Source organism: Limanda limanda, chromosome 12 (assembly GCF_963576545.1).
Source record: "Limanda limanda chromosome 12, fLimLim1.1, whole genome shotgun sequence".
Classification (NCBI taxonomy): domain Eukaryota; kingdom Metazoa; phylum Chordata; class Actinopteri; order Pleuronectiformes; family Pleuronectidae; genus Limanda; species Limanda limanda.
Window position 1 is genome coordinate 6,225,425 of NC_083647.1, and position 17,784 is coordinate 6,243,208.

At 39.8% G+C, this 17,784-nt stretch overlaps 2 protein-coding genes across 2 annotated transcripts; both read right to left on the minus strand.

Annotated features, from left to right (window-relative positions):
• Positions 1-208: 208 nt before the first annotated feature.
• On the minus strand, positions 209-5,655 carry psma6a (proteasome 20S subunit alpha 6a). The gene is made up of 7 exons (XM_061082305.1): positions 5,494-5,655; positions 4,481-4,575; positions 4,259-4,340; positions 3,621-3,776; positions 2,867-3,045; positions 2,010-2,104; positions 209-1,623 (listed from the first exon to the last, which is right to left on the minus strand). Exons 1-7 carry the CDS (start codon positions 5,567-5,569, stop codon positions 1,566-1,568), a joined length of 741 nt encoding a protein of 246 aa, XP_060938288.1. The 5' UTR covers positions 5,570-5,655; the 3' UTR covers positions 209-1,565.
• Positions 5,656-7,195: 1,540 nt separating this feature from the next.
• On the minus strand, positions 7,196-17,309 carry prorp (protein only RNase P catalytic subunit). Its single transcript, XM_061082714.1, has 10 exons — positions 16,614-17,309; positions 15,817-15,955; positions 15,427-15,661; positions 15,036-15,331; positions 14,560-14,607; positions 14,318-14,450; positions 9,276-9,386; positions 7,966-8,114; positions 7,508-7,706; positions 7,196-7,403 (listed from the first exon to the last, which is right to left on the minus strand). The coding sequence occupies exons 1-10, from the start codon at positions 16,999-17,001 to the stop codon at positions 7,275-7,277; spliced, it is 1,827 nt and encodes a 608-aa protein (XP_060938697.1). The 5' UTR covers positions 17,002-17,309; the 3' UTR covers positions 7,196-7,274.
• Positions 17,310-17,784: the final 475 nt, after the last annotated feature.

Here is a 17,784-nt window from a genome sequence, read left to right on the forward strand (position 1 = left end):
TGTGATGCTTCACCATTTGATTCATACACCAGCAGGGGTATGTCAATATACAGTTTTTTTTAACTTAAACCAGCTCATCCTACACACTGCTCATGTATGAAAAATAAATTCATATTGCCAATATTCCATATAAATCTAATTAACTTAACAGAGGTCTACATTACCAGCAACACTGCAAGTGATAAAGTTCAAACAAAACTGCAGGAAATATACTCAGTAGCCACTTTATTAGGTACACATGTACAGTCAAATGTCATCGAATACAAAACGTTCTGGCATTGACTTTGAAAGAGAATATTCAGGTTTTTTGTTGAACAAAGGTGTTGGTTAAATTACATGTTTTACCACTGAGGTCAAAGTTGAAGAGTGAATTACAGGTTCCTTTTTTTTTTTACAAAATTTGAATATCACCAAATCAGTGATCTTAGCACTGGATCTGTCATGAAGCACACAGGTGTGTGCACTGATGTTTTCAGAGGATTATGTTCCTAATGATTTGATGGAGCGTAATGAGGGTAAAACATTAGAAGTTAAATGCTGTTTAACATCAACGGCCTCAGCTGTGACCTCACAACCACTTAATTCAATTTGCAATATTCCTATTCTCAAAGTAGCCTTAATTCCCAACTTCCGAATGACTTAATAAAGCATGTCAAACTCATGTCTGAGTGCCATCAGATAAACGTGACGTCTACAACAGCACGTGTTGAAATATGCACAGAAAAGAGAACAGGCAAACTTATGTGTTGAATAAAAACACTGTGTTTAATAGAAGGGCAGTGTTGTACAGCAGAGAGGAGGATTGAGAGAAATAACTAATGACTTCCCATTGACATTGACCTGAGTTGACCACGACTGATCCCTGGATTTTCACAAAGTCTATCAGATAATAAACATCCTCCTTGAGCTAAAGACAGAGAGGAGTGACTTTGGAGCAGATGAATAAAACAAGAGTTTCAGAAAGTACGCGTTGTGGCAGCCCTGAGTAAAGATGGTGAGGAAACACTGCTTCAAATACAGCAGCTCAAGATGCTATGAGAGGTGTTGTGCCGTAGTTGTTGTTACGACACCTTCATCTTCAGATCTGCTCACAGCTAACAACTGCATCCAGAGAGGGCACTGTGGTCAATGTCTGTGTGACATAGTTAACAGGGAGCATATCAGGCTGGGGTGTCATAAATGGTGGAATAATGTCTATGGTCAGCATCTCTCCAGGCTCTGACAGTTGGCAGCCGGCTGCAGTGATGATGTCTCGTGTGGTTAGAAGGAAAACATGGAGAGGTCGATGTGTGGATAATATTGTGTCCAATCAGATTCTGACTATGACCAGGGAGGATGGAGGAGGGGACGTATCATGGTGAACCGGGTAACATGTTCTACCCAACTGTTATAAAATTATTGTTGTGTAGTTTTGTCAATGTCACTTTGTTGTGCAGCTCCTCTGAACAAGATGATACCTGCTGGTCCTTCATCTTCTTTATAGACGAGACCTTTTTCTGGTTTTACCATCCATCGTCCTTTTCAGAGGATAATGATGACGGCTGCAAAATGGCTGCTGACTTTCCTCACTCTCTCTCAGACAAACGCACCAGGTGAACGTCAATTTCAGACTCTGACAGAATCCTGGAATGCAAACACACAAGTTAAAGGTCATATCTTCTTGTTCAGCCAGTTTTGTGGGATGTCGACTATGTAAAGGCTTAATTTGATCTGATCCCTGGTCTGAGCTGTAGGGAATTTCCATAACATCTCTTTTTTTAAACACAACTCTGAACAACTTTCAGTTGAGCAACAAAGATTAATTTTCTTTTCATTTACTCTTAAATTCATCCAGGATGTTTGGCTCAAACCAGGCACCTTTTTCAAGCAATAACCCACTTAACTTTTTTTCGATTACCCATAAAGGGGCCTCTGCCTAGTGTAGCCTCATTCCTATCTCTGGCAAATATCATATTTCTCATTAATTGCCTCTGGGACAGTGTTTATCCCCGTCTCATAAACCTACTCACTTGAATTTCTGTTCCTTTGTAGTTACAACTCCCACCTCCAGCTCTGAGGGCTTGAAGTCGATGGAGAGGACGGTCGACATACAGGAGATGGCTGTCTGTTTGGAGAAGGCGAGAAGTGAGAGAAGAAATTAATAGAGATGGATGCAGTAAGAAACTGTATGGGACTCATTGTGTCAAATCCTCTGGATGTTTTAAACATTATGTATAAATACATGAGGGACGCTTGCAATTATTGATAAAAATTAGATAATGCAAGTCTCAATGTTCATCGTTTCCATGGCACCTTAAGAATTCTACATCTGTTGGCTTTTTAACAGAAAAATTGGGAAAAATAAATATCACTAAAACCTACTAAGCTTGAATTGTGGAGGGAAGGGACATTAAAAGGGTAAATGTGTGCAACATCAACTTTAGATGCATTGAGATATACCTCACTTCTTTGCTTTGAAAATGCATAAAATTTAATTGTTTTATTGTATCAATATTAATATTTTCCCTTTGTGTAACTAAAGTATTACAATATATTTTAACAGTTCAGTTTCCACTCCAGTTGGCCAGATAACTACCAAGTAATTTGTCGGTAATCCAGTGGAATGACGCAGTTGAAAAATTCCCAGACGTATCATGGTCTGAAACTTTTTTATTAAATAGCCCGTCTAGAAAATGTGAGCATAATTCATTAGATTCAAGAAATTCCATAGTGTGAAAACTGTGACATGTGACTTCCTCATCAGTGGGGTTGTTTTATGACAAAGTTCTGACGTGGCATTATAAGTATGACTATACTTGACCTCTATGATAAACAAGAGTACAGTCTTTGTGTATACACAGTGTATACTGTATAGTGTGTCTCAAACCTCAATAGTTTGCTCATAGGTCCAATCCAGCTTCTTCTTGACCTTCTTCTCCAGGAAGCTGGTGGCCTCTGTCTGTTTGACTCCAGTTGCTGTGGCCTTAAAGCCACAGTAGTAACCAGCAGGATCACATTTATACAGCTGTGGACCCAACTCAGCACTCAGTCCAACTACTATCATACCTGAGGGAAGGATGCAAACCAGAGGGAAATATATAAAAAAAAAAAAGGAGAGTAGGAACAAGGTTAATGCTCTGAATAGCACATCGAAATACATTCTACTTTAAGCAAAAGAAAAATAAATGCTAAATGAAAAGTGACATATAGACACATTGACAGTTTTAACAAGATAGACATAAACCAGAGCTGCAGATTGTGTGCTTGTATTTCTGCAATGAAAACCCTTGAAAGCACAATTTATAAAATAATGCAGGGGTTCCACATCTTTTCAGCCTCTGATATTGAAAATATGTCATAATCACTTTGCAAAACAGAAGGATGACATCTTTTCTTCTTTATTTTAAATATAACTACTAGTTCTTATCTAAAAAATATTTCTAATTGCTTTAAACTTTTCATTTATTTATTGAAAGTATCTTGCTTCTCCTCTTTCAATATGTTGCGACCCCCCACGCCCCGGGACATCTCAAACCCTAGTTGGAAACTACTTCAACTTCTTTTGGTTAAAACACAATTAAATCCTATACATTCACTAAAGACATGTTTCAGGAATAGACAAACACAAGGAGGTTACTTACAGCATCCTAGCGGTCTCATCTCAGCATTCTGTGTATAGACTTGGGAGATGTCAGCCATGCGTTTACACAGCATGTCCACAGGGATCTCGTAGCCGTACTTATACATCCAGTTAGCTGCTTCATACCGGGCCCTCTGTACCTGAGACCTGCTGTCAGCTGTGGGGGAGAGGAGACAGATACATGGATAAAAGGATCAAAAACATGGATTAACACTTTCAAGCTCCTTCAATTTATCATTTATGTTTATTTTAGGGTGAAAGAACATGATAAACTTCAAGTTGCAAATGGCTCTTTTCGATGACAGAAGTAGTAGCAATTGAACCAACCAACATGGTTGTAGAGATGGACACTCAATGACCCAATAACATGACTTTAATTTACAGATAAAATATGTAAACTCTGGGTTGGTCTGGAGATACAAGCTACAAGTTTTGCTAGTTTTTCTACTTTGCGAGCCCTATAATGCACTGCAATTAGTAAATTCTACTGATCAAGTGGACGCATTTTCACCACCAAATAAGAACATGATTATATAGGGAATAGGCGACACACGGCATGAGGGATCTTAACTTATCTAAATTCCTGTTTAGCTTTTCATACTTGAACATTTCTGGGCAGCAAGATGAAGTATAGCTTACCTGTCATGCCGGTCATCACACAGCCAATGTTGTCTGTGATTTTGTACAGGTGTGTGACTGTTCCGGCATCCAACAGCTTGTCCTGAGAGAGACACAAGATACAGACATTCGTAACAGATCGATAACTACCAGTGATACGTGGTTTATCGGATTATTTCTTGTTCTGAAGACATAGAAACACAAACGTTAGTGTGTATTTGTTGTGCGCCTGTGGATACTGACCGGGACTTTCTTCTGTGTGACGATCACAACACAGTCCTTCCCTCTGACAGCTACAGATGTCAGTCCTCCCTGGTTGATGGCTTTGAAGGCATACTCTGAAGACAGATCAAAGCGTAAACAAAACAACTTCAGTAACAGACTGCTGATGATATGCAACTTTACACTATTATTATTTAATTTGGAACAAAGTCAGCTAGTTGTGGGCTGTTATGGATGTGGATAAGCATTTACATGACATTATGCAACAAGTATATTTGCAGCATAGTGGTATTACACTCTCACAGGTTTTGTTTTGACTATATTTGTCCAAGGTCTTCGGCTAACATGTACCTCAGCTTAGTTCAAATGACTCATTCAAGAGAATGACCACTGAAAACAATTGTGACAATACGTCTTACATAATGTGCTACTTAACTGGAAACTATAGGAGTAAACATCATAATGAATTAAATTATTAGAAAGATAATGTAATGTAATACAAGAAACTTGTGATTGCTAAAATGAGCTAAATCCAGCTGACAATAGAATCTGTTTGCTATCAAACTGCAAATAAGTAAAAACTGGCAGTTTAGCATTGTAACTAAATTAGATTTCGACACTATTGAATACTTAGATACTAACTAATTAGTGTGCTACATAACCAGTAGTTATATAAGTTAGCAGAAGTTATTTCAACTAATTATCATCAAGTACAAATTTGTGAACTGTATACAAGTCCAGCTAGCTAAAGTTAGCTAAAGTTAGCCATGTGTATATCTGCATAGCTGTGGGATCTGTTAACAATCAAACTGCAATTAAACGAACACAGTTGGTGAGAATTATTATAAAAATGCTACTATATTTAATTAATGTTATAATAAAACATCTGCAGTTATTAAAAAGACACCACAATGTTAATGTTTTCTGTCTACTACCAAGAATGAGTAAGCTAGACGCTGCTAGCTAGCGTTAGCCTGTTAGCTAGCAGTGATGACAGAGCAGCTTGAGTCTGGTTCATTTCCTGCGCCACTGACCAACTTGGTAGAGTCTTCCCTCCGGGGAGAAGATGGTGATGTGGCGGTCAAAGCCTGCACTCGACCCCCGAGACATGACGGTGAGAATAAACACAAGCAAACAGCAGGAGACTGAGACTGATTCTACGATGAGCGGCAGCAGCGGAAGGCAAATGTCTGCTCCGGATATAAACCTCGGTCACGTGGTCCGTCGTTTGTGTACTTCCGGTCCCGTCAGAGTGAAAGTTGATGCGCGTCTTTTCTTTATGTTACGGTAAAAGTGCTTGTCGCAGAAATAAGGGGAGAAAACAAATGTTGTAACTTTAATGTCAGTTATTATGGACGTTTGATAAAATTTGTTAAAACGATTTTGCTTTCCAGAAATAACATTAGCAAATATTGTATAATATAATGAAATGGAATGACATATATTGTGTATGTTTTTTAAAGAAGGTTTCAGGTAAAATCGGCTCCATTTTCATTATGGCACTCATAACCCTTATTAAAAATGATCAAAACAAATCAGAAGGATTATTTTGAAATTAATATTTAATATGAGCAATTTAGAAAAAACTTGACATGCAGACAGTGGGTTAATCCTGAACAAGTGTAAGTTGAAAAGCTTTTGTCACCTCTTACGAATGTTTAAAAAATATATATATTATTACACAAGGTTACAAGTGAAATATTGAAAAGGTAGCAGACTTTCCCTCTGCTTTTCTCAAACATTCAGGAGTAAAATCTTCTGAACCTTTTCATGCAGAAAGTGGGAGTCACCCTGAACAAGAGTGAGATGAAAAGGATTTGTCCCTTCTTAATAATTAAAACATGTAATAACACGAATTTATGAGTGAAATATTGAAAAAAATAGCAGACTTTCCCTTTTACTTTTTGAAAAACTCTGCAGTAAAATCTCAGGATGTCAATGAACAAGAGTGAGGTGAAAATTCAATAAGAGCAAGTTATGAGTGGCATTAATTACATATTACAAGTTGCAGACCTTCCCTTTAATTTTTAAAAACTTGCTGCAGTTTTATATATGTATATTTTCTTTCTTTCAAAGAAGGTCAAACAGATCTTACTGCATGCAGAGATATAAACATTCGTAGGCATGCTCTTTTATGCAGATTTGGTGAAGAGGTGATGTGTGTGTGTGTGTGTGAATAGTGTGAGAGGTTAAATCCGAGGAGATAAGGCACACAACCAGGGCCTATTCCAGGTCCTCGGGTTGGGCGAGCACAGTGAGTTCAGATTTGTGGCTCTGACTTCCCGGATCTTTTGGAGACTGATACCTGGTGCATCTGCTGTGAGGCAGGTCATCAAAGGTCATCCTGGCACAAGTAGAAATGTTATAAATGAACAGAGATAATATATAGTATAATAAATGTAAAGCATGTTATGTCTTTACTTATCTTATCCAACACCCACAATAAGTGACATTAACCTTTCAACATATTTATTCGGACGGTTTTCCGGTCCAAGCACCTGTACCGTGACACTTTGAATCAAACATTTTCTAGCTGTGGCTGGATAGGATCCGTACGACTGGGGTCTTCTATGTCCGGGTCAAGCTCTTATAAGTCTCCCCTGACAGTGACATGCTGCTTCACTGCTTAGGTGTAATGTGATGCCACTACAACATTTATTAGTAAAATATAAGCAAGAATATATATTCTGTCTGATGAAAGTTAAACAAAAATGCACATACACTTTATTTGTGGTAAATGTTTTATTGAAAGGTCCACTGTCATATTCAGAGCATTTACCACCACGATGTTGTGCTGTGAGATCAATGCAAGTTATCAGTGTTTTTGTGTGAGGCAAAGCCATCGCTGTGGTACTTCATAGGTGGTCCTGTCCTCTGTGCTGTCAAAGGGAATGTGCCATGAGTCTCCTACAGTCTGCACGATGGTGTCATAGCTGGGAATACTCTAAACACACACACAGGGAAAGAATTAGTTGGCAGTCTTTTTTGTTCCTAACTATCCACTCTCTCCTCTCACAACCTTCCCTCCCTCCTCCTCTTCCTCTTCACCTGAAATCGGACCCTCTTGCCTTCTGGAACGCATCCATCCACCACCATCTGGTGACCTCTCTGCCACTTGAAGAAGAGTCGTCTGGTGGCGCCGTCGGGCAGGCAGGCCTTGTGGTCCCTCATCAGGTCCCTGCTCACAAACCGACAGTGATTCCCAGAATGCAAGGCAGCGTACAGCAAGAAGGGGTCGTCCTCTGAACTGATAGACACAGACAAGCAGGAGTGAGGTAAAACAATCCCAAATCAAGCCTCTTGAAAACAAACCACAACAGTGCGCTGAAAGCTAAATGTTTTATAGCAGCTTTCAATTAATGCACAATTAACAATTGTTGTTGCTGCTCCTTAAACTCCATACACATTCTCAGTAAATAGTCAGCATTGCCCTGCTGTGCAAATGTATTTATTGTGTTCTCTATAAAGTTTGTTCGCTACATTCTACTTCATTATCAGGTGCTCACATGTTGTCAGTGAAAAAGCAATGAGCTTTTTGCTGGATGAGGCGCATGTTGTGTTTATCCCAGGATCTGGAGGGCTGCAGCATGTGTTTCCTCCCCAGCACGAGGACGCTCAGGCCCTGGCGCTCCAGCTCTGACACCACTGCCAACAACTGAAACACATACACATACCTCAACACTTTAAACTTACAATACAAAGAACATGAGTATTTAATGGCACACATGTCTGTGTGGGCCTTATGACCGATGGAGGTTTTAAGATCGGTTTTATCAGTTGGCCTCTGCTACTATAATAGTAGCTGTTAGAATTATGCATGTATATGTGTGAGTGACGTAAAAAAAACACTGTTGCCTGTGAAAAAGAATTATCTTATCCAAGACATATAACATAAAAATGTTACAGAAATACACTATGTAAATTGCATTGATCCAGGATTTTTTCACCACCTTCTTTAACATTGAGCGATAGGAACATGAAAAATAAAATGTATTTTGGTAATTAATGGATCTTGACTAAAAGGCATGTTTATGGGACTGACATTTATACGGGTGTGTGTTATTTGGTGCAGATCCGAACAAACCTACAAAACATTAGCATGTTAGCAACGTCATCGTGAGCATGTTAGCATCACTTTGCTGTAGACTCTAATCGTTTAAATTGTAAACTCAGCAAGTTATTTCATAATTTGGTACAAAGCTGTACTGAAGTTTCATTCATACCAAAATTTGAATAAAAACGCTCGTCAGTGGCACTGATGTAGATTTTTTTTGACTCTGGCATTAATTTCAAGAACTTTATTACGCGTTTGAAGACACTAGATGAGTAGACAGGGTAATAGGTTGATCAGTTTGTACTTTCCTCTGTCTTGCAGCTGCATTACGTTAGAGGAAGATGTGACATATTTTGGACACACAGACAAGCCAGATGTGGGCAGCCAGACAAGTGGGCTAAATGTCGTTAAATTCAAGTATTGGCCATTTATGAAAGCACCTCCTACATGCAACCATCATTCATACACTGACACACACTGCAGGGTTACTCATTGTGAAAACGACACAAAAGCCCCAAGGTCGGACAGACATATAGAAACCACTAAAATCTAGACTGTTAAACTGTTTGCTTGTGTGTGTGTGTGTGTGTGTGTGTGTGTGTGTGTGTGTGTGTGTGTGTGTGTGTGTGTGTGTGTGTGTGTGTGTGTGTGTGTGTGTGTGTGTGTGTGTGTGTGTGTGTGTGTGTGTGTGTGTGTGTGTGTGTGTGTGTGTGTGTGTGTGTGTGTGTGTGTGTGTGTGTGTGTGTGTGTGCTTTTACCCACCGTCGCTGACTGCTTGCTTTTGTCCTTGTTGACATTTGCTATGTTCAGCCCATCTACCACCACATCAAAAGCTGGCTTCCTCTTCACAAACGCTTTGAAATTCTCCAGCTCCTGCAACAGACCCGTGAATAAACAGAGTTCAATAGACAGGAGTTAACTGACAGATATAGATGGAACCCTGGATGTTGAGCTTTACCCAACAAAAACACTCAAATTTATAAACCATGACATTACCTCCTGCTTTTTGCTATTTCACTATAGAGTATCAATTGTTTTATAATAGTGTGTAGGTGTTAACATAAGTTTCCTAGAGAGGGATGAAAATGCAACAAGGCAGTAATGAATAATATATGATTTTTATTCTTTTAAAATTTTAATTTAGCACCAATATACAGTTGAGGCTGACCTGTGAATGTATTAGGCTCAAATTAACCAAAGTACTGGCAAATTAAGATTTTGATTTCATGTCTGCGCGACAGAGAAGTCAGGGGATTCTATAAAAATGATCTTCTGTGGACCACAAATATCTGCAACTCATTTAATTTCATATTCAATCCATCCAAAAGTGATTGAGATATTTCAGTCTGGACCAAAAGTCCCATCCCACCAACCAACAGACAGACTGGTGTTACCATATTGAAAAACATGTAAATAGTGGAATGTTTAAAAATCTAAATATGAAATGCAGAACATGGACACGATTTAATGCAGCTTATTATTTAAGCAAACTCTTCCCAGTCATTACTAGTCAGAAGCAAAAGTCTGTTAAACAACAAGTAAGTCAAGTAACCACTCGAATGAAAATGAACAGTTTCATGAACAGGTTGTGTTTTTTCTTTCTCAGCATGTGTGTTTTTTATGTGTCTCTGTGCTCTGACAGTGTATTCTCTCAAAGTTAATTAAATGTTTTTCTGATTCATGACTATAGTGCACAAAATCATAAATGTGTTGAGGCCTTAATAAAACAGGTATAATTTCAGCCCTGCTCATGTTCAGTAAACACAATTGAGCTGACAATGTGACTGATTACTTGGATGTCTGACTCCATGATTGATACTGGAAATGTACTGAAAACGCTCCTTCTGTGAGCTCACTGAGGTAATGGTAAGGCAGATTTTTCTCACTGACTGATCACAGGCCTGCCAGGGATAAATCTACCTGGCCTTTCCTACTCAGCACTCAGGTGGCAGAGTGCCATGTGACAGCGTAACCGGCAATAGAGTTTTGTGTGTTATGATAATGTGTTTCCTGGATTATAAAGTCCACACACTGTGGACCTGGGTAAAACCACCTTCTACCTCTGTCAAGCAGGTTATGTTTCCTTCCCTGTCCGTTTGTTAATAGTTGAACATTCAGTCAGTGTGTGACATATGGATGAAAATATTGTAAAAATAAATGATTCCCCTTTTTGCCAGGGACCTCCTGCAACCCCCGATCCCGCTTTGAGGACCCCTGTTGGACTGAGTGCCATTTTATTTTGTTTCTGCGCAACACTTAAGATTAGAACAACATGACATAATAACAGAAAGCTTTTGAAGACTTTTATGACTCTGTGTTGGCATCTGCCATCTTCTTTGGAATAGTTTCCTGGAGCAGCAGCATTTCAACTTCTGACAGGAAGAGACTTGACCGACTGATTAGGAGGACCAGCTCAATCCTGGGATACCCGCTTGACCCAGTGGAGGCTGTGGGACAGAAGAGCTCTCTCTCATGGACATTCAGTCCCACCCCCTGCAGGACACCATCAAAGCACTGGGCAGCTCCTTCAGCACAGGACTGATCCACCCTAAGTGTCTGAAGGAGTGTAATGTAGCACACAGTCCCGGACCCTGTTCTATCATTCTAACCCACCTGTGAGTCCCATTCCACTCAATGTGTAACATACTTTGTTACAGCTTTGTGTTGATATTAGAGTAGGGCCAGCATGAGAACAGCAATTTCACTTTTAGATAGCAGCGGTATTGAAATAGGCAACTGTGAATTCCCCTGGACTTGAAACTCGACTGTGTGCACGCTATCACTCACCGTGTGTTTAAATGGTGTAACAAAAGGACAGGAACATTCCTCCTCTGATCTGAACTAAATACACACACGTACAGTATGTTTCAATATTTATTCTGCAACAACAACGTGCAGCTGGAGCAGGTTTAGGTTGAAATGGGGGAGATGTGTGGTTTAGTTGGGACGCAAAAGAATCCTTAGAATAACAGTGATGATAGACGGCAGACTGGAGAAGATACAGGTAATTGGTTTTGATGGAGAAATGTGCAAAAATGTAAAAGAAAGATAAATATTAATTTGGAAAAGAAAATTAAAGAGTGATTGAGAGAGGGAGAAGGAGGAAGAGAAAGACGGACTGAAAGTATAATTATCCTGGGACTTTCCAGAGCTGATATGTGAAACCAGCTCATTGTGCTGCTGTGAATACACACACACACGCACACACACAGACCCACAAACTTGCTCTTGAATACACACTCGTACAGTACAAGTTATCACTATCACACAAAGATGACACTATGCTAAAAGCATTCCCATTATATGACCTATATAACGTACAAAATCACAACACTCTTCCATCAGTTCAACACAAAAACTTCCTGTTGAGATTAACTCAGTTATAATGCTTACAGAGTTTTAAGTGCTGCACTTGGGGAAGAAATCCACCCTGCACATGCATGTAGAGCCAATGAACTACTTATACTTATATTAGAGGTTATTAGTCTGTCATTTTCAAATATTGATGTCATTCAAATAATTGGCTCCAGATTTTTGAGCCAATATTTGACGCAAACTGCAATAACGGAAAGAGAGAAAGTGAGATGGTATATAATATGTAAAGACATTTCATATAGACATCTATAATTCTTCAACATTGCAAGAAAAGGTATTTTCTTTTATAACTTTTTCACAATTTCCTGGAGAATAATTCATGGATCTTGATAAAAAAAATGAGGGCATGTTTAGGAACTATGAGTGTGTGAAATTTGGTGCAGCTCTGGCCTTGGCAGATTTAGAAGCTGACCTTATTATTAAGCATTTTATTTATTGTGATTTTTGCTATTGAAGTGCAACTTTTCTCTATCTTCTGTGTTATTCAACTGAAAATCCATCCATTTAAAGAAAGACACTTTGAATCAATGACCCCTCTCTGCACCCCTCCTCAAGTTATCTGTTGCTTCATTGTTGTCTGTAGCCCTCGGTTAGACCTTAAAATGAATTGCCCTTAATTGAGAATGAATAAAGTCGAGTTAAACCTCACGTCTGTCTGCACTTCCTCTGTCTGTCTGCTCCCACGGGAGGGAGCTGGGATCCAGATTCACATGGTGCTGCTCATGTTGGAAATCCCCTCCATTTAACTAAATATTCCACCAACAAACTCCCCCTGTGCACTGAAGAACTCAAAGGAACATATGCAAACTTCTTGTGTACATATGACATATTATTATCTACATATCACTGACGTTACAAAGTATATTGTCAGTGGAATTAAAGAAAACAGCCAGTACATTCAAATCCAGTAAAGAGGTTGACAATGACAATGTGATAAAGTGATGACTGTCTTCTTTTAACTACAAGAGAGTCTCACAGATTAAAAGTACAGCCCTGGTTTTGTATTTACGTTTGTGTGCATGTGGGTTCTACCATGCTAAGGCTGTTCATTAAACATGTGCCTTGACTCTAATTACTTTAAAAGCACTTTAAAAGACTGGATGAGTGACATTAATACTCTGCTTCCTGTACCTGGAAGAGCGAATGCTCCTACCCTCCTTGAAACATTCAAATAATGCCCTTTCCATTTAAGAACGGTTAACTTCAAGGAAGAGTCTGTCATTTTGGGAAATTCCCTGTTTCTCCCCCCCTTGCAGAGAAAAAGATAAAAAGATCAATACCGCTCTTCCAAGGGTTCTTCCTCCATAGACATATTTAAGGTTAAACTGAAGAACCACATTTTACTTTATATTATAGTATTTTATTGTCTTACCATTGTATGTTTTTATTCATTGTACAGCACCATGGTAAACTCTGGGCGTTACAAAGCATGCAGGCTGCAACAGAGGAAACTGAGGCCCGAGTCTGTTTTAATGTAACAAAATCCACCAAACAGCTCCTCTAATATTTTATATCTGCTGTCCATACCAACACTAATGTGTAAAATATGTTAATATGCCTAAAGGGCAACATGGTGGAAATGGATGGGGCATATCCTCGTCTATGTCTTGGATTCATCACTGAATATCAAAGTCCAAAGACATGACTGAGTGTGATCTTAGAAACATGAGGAGAGACAGCACAATGCTGGAAGCTGGACAGTGTCTCCTTACAGTGAGTCAGAGGAGATCTGTTTCCAGCTCAGTCATGTAGATACTGAAAAAGCTTTAAGAACAAGTCAGTCTGATAGTTTGCCTCAGCTAACCGGGTGCTGCGTGTGAGCCGATGGCGCCACCTAGTACGAATTACAGAAAAGGCACTGGAAAGCTACTGTACCACCCATATACAGTCTATGTAGTTTACAACAACATAGAATTATTAATTACTATCAATTCTTTCCTATCTTTAAAGCTGGGAAAATGTTACTTTAAACACTAACTTAAAACTTTACTTAAAAGTTCTGAAACTGATCACAAATTGCTATTATTGATCATGTTCCATATTACTTTATATGAATAAAGATTATATTTAATGGCCAGATTGCTAGCACAAATTAATGAATAGAAGTTGATAACGTCAAATATATAGAAAATAATCTGCTAATACCCATTTTTACTTCAAACTGCATCCAATGAAACTACATTTAATACATTTGAAACTAAATATTCTAGAAACTATGTCTATAATCCTAGTTTATTTTTCAGATGTTTGAATCTTTATGACCTCAGATTTGTATCATTAGAGAATTATTCACAATTATGGCTTGAAAAACTGCTTAGTAGGCATATATAGTTTTGTGTGTGTGTGTGTGTGTGTGTGTGTGTGTGTGTGTGTGTGTGTGTGTGTGTGTGTGTGTGTGTGTGTGTGTGTGTGTGTGTGTGTGTGTGTACCTCTGGTGTAGTCTTGTTAAAAACATCTCGTCCCTGAATGATGTCAGTCATCACTCTGTCTTTCAGCTGATGGTACTCCTCAGTGGTCAGCTGGATGGACTCCAACTCTGATCCACAGCACCTACACAGACCCCTAAACACACACACACACATACACATTACTTATTTACAGTGCATATGCATATACATGAAATAAGGTGCTATGGAGATTTTTACTTTGAAGTAGGAAATGGTGTAATTACTTTGGGTTGGGGCTGGTCCAACTTCCTGTCCATTTCTGTCCTGTGAGACTGAGGCCAGGGCGGACAAGAGATAGAGAATAGAGTAACAAGAGCAAAAAAGAAAATTAGACGAATTGAATAAAAGTGTCAAGGAAGGAGATTGTGTCAAGGAACAATATCGCTATAAAAAGCTCAAAGCTCCTACCTCATGAGGAAATCTTGGGCAGTTGAGCCCATAATAGATTGTGTCAACTACATTCAGAAATATTTAAATACAACTTTCAATGCTCACGCAGATTTTCTTGGACAAAACCATGCTTTTAAAAGCATAAATGTTAGAATCCATCAATGATTAGAGGGATCACATCTGGTCATCATCCCATCTGTTGTATTTATAAAAGGTTTTTAAGGTGAATTATTCTACATTCGAAAAAGTGATATAGTTTTAACGATCGAGCATCGGGTTCCCAACCTTCCTAGCACCCACTGTGTCGTACCTCTGAAACCAGGTCTTGATGCTGCTGGCGAGGCTGCTCTGGGGGTAGATCTGGTCGTTCCTCATGCAAAGAAGAACTCCCAGCAGCCTCTCCTCATGTTCAGACTGAGGCATCCCTTCTGCTTCCACCTCCTTATTGTTCCCCATCCCGTTAAACAGAGCCTCCCAGGTCTCCTGGTGTGGGCTCAGTCCCTTTTCAATCAACTCGTCGTAAAGAGCCCAGGCCGTGGTCATGTCCCCGTGCAACATTGCTGCTGCAATGACATCACCATAGTTGCGTGGTGATGGGGTAAACACCTGTTGGGATGACAGTAGAATAAGTTGATGACATATAGTGCACAACGTATGGCAGGTGCTCCAGCTCCGTTATGACTTCATAACAATCTCCTAACCTTCTTAACGTCATGCAGGATGCTGAGAGCCTCCCTCCACCTCGCTGTGCGGCTGAAAGACTTGATAAAGAGGCTGGTGGCTCCTGTTTCCAGAGAAGGGAAAGTTCCCCGCATGATGTCATAGACATCAAACACCTCGTCGTCATGGCCACCTTTCACACACAGTGAGAGGTACTGTAGTAGCAGCTCATAGGACAGCGTCCCTGTTTCCAAGGCTTCAAAAGTCAGCAGTGACCTGTGGCAGAAGATTTCATATCGCACTTCAGTTGCACCACACAGAACTGTAGGCGCTGACTACGTGACAAATGCTAACTAATCAGCTAAGGTTTCAGATAAAGTAAGGACATTGGAAAAATCACAGGCACACAAACACAGTGTCTCCCTCCTCACTTGGCGATACCCAGCTCTGCCCCGGAGGTGAACAGCACACGAATCATCTTGATGTCAAAGCGTTCCCAATTTCCCAGAGACTCCTTGAGCCTCTTCCACTCGGCAGTAGAAAGTGGACGGTCAGGAGGTTGCAGCTTTCCTGGGAAACATTCAGGATTTAATGCAAAAAACTGAAACTATTATTCCCATACACATTTAAGGATGTGGTCAGATGTCATAACGCTGACAAAGAGCTTTAAAATGACATATGAACAATTTCTCTGTGACCTTTATAAAAGAAGACATGACAAGTTAGAGTCCCCACGAAAAGTTTAAGCTTGCTTGTCATATTCTGATTTATCTGAAATAGAGTGAATAATCATTTTTAATAATGTACTAAATGTTAATAATCATGTAGAAAAACATTAACATATGCAAAAATTAAGATCAGTTCATACAGACTAATACATTAGAATGTACCAGAGGCCCTTTGGGCTTTTATGGCAAAATTCTTTCTAGCCCCCTGGCTGTCTACTGTTCCCCAATTGCTGGCTACTCCATACGATTGTGGAAAGCCATGAGAAAGTGTAGTAATGCTACATGTCTGGAATCATAATCTTAATGGATGAAGTCATTAGCGGCTAGTGGCAGAGTTATGGTATGAAGTTATACCCAGGAGAAGTAACACCCTTTATTCTGTGCAGAATCTGGACAACTACATCCTGGAACTCATCCCCACTCGGCCACAGCTGGATGGAAGATAATCCTAATTTCATGAATCCACACATGTAGAATCATACGGCTCCAGTTTGTCCTACCTGCTCGTGGTGCCCTGGCTTCAGGCTCCTCCTCAGGCTCCTCCGAGGACACCCCGGCCCTTCTCTTCAGCATCTCTGTCGTCCTCTTCGACGTCCCAGCAGAAAATACAGATTTGGGGAAGAACGGCTTCTGCCTCACAGTGGAGCTGTTACCTCCTCCATCCCCTGAGTCTTCCCACAATCCCCTTTGTCTGTGTCTGACGGTCTTATTCTTTGCTCCACCGTGTCCATCAGTCTGTCTGCTGCTCCCTCTGCCACCTGAGTTGGAGTCAGTGGGTCTGGTGCACAGGAAGCGGGCAGAGGGAGGCAGCTGTGGAGGCTTTATGGTGAGGAAAGGCTTCAGGGGTTTAAAGCATATTCTGGCTTTAGATATAAAGTTAGAGCCCATATTGTGAATTTCAACCTCTGGACTTATTCAAACTTTAATAATTAATATGATCCTGCATCTCTCCTATCTGAAGAAGCAAATATTTCCCAAACTAACTCTGCACTAAGCTGACATGTGCTGGAGGAATGACACAAATCTTGAACCTGGAAATGAGACTGATCAGCTGACCTTGCTGCTTCCAAACACCACAGGTCACACACAACTATAGAGTTAGAATCATTTAAAACTGACTCACACTTCCGGGACATGGACAAAGTGAACATGAGCTCAGCCTCGTTCCTTCTATAATCGCTTCATGGGTAAATACAACCTGAAGACAACTGTAGGCATGACTGCAGTCGCACACCTTGACGTCATCAACACTCGACAGCTCCGTTTGGGGGCTGCGTCAAGTTTTTGCTATAACCAAAGAAAGAGACCGGAAAAGGAGTTTAAAAAAGTAAATGAGGGAAGTGTATCACCTGGAAAATACTGAGGAAGATGAAAACGAGTTGTTGTTGTTGTCTTTGTTTATGTATAATTGATCAATATTTGCCCATTTATGGTCTTTTTAATTGACATCATGTGCTTTACATACGCCCTGTTACTTTTAAATGTCTTTTTAGCGCCTGCATCACTCCCCATAGTTAATTATTGCTCTGATGTGTTTATCATTTTATATTTTGAAATCATAGTTAATGCCCACACTATGATAATGATATTTACTTTGCAACCTACTGTTTCTTATTGAGCAAGGCTTTTATTTTTCATGTCCACCGGAAGTCTTAGTCGTGTTCTATCGTC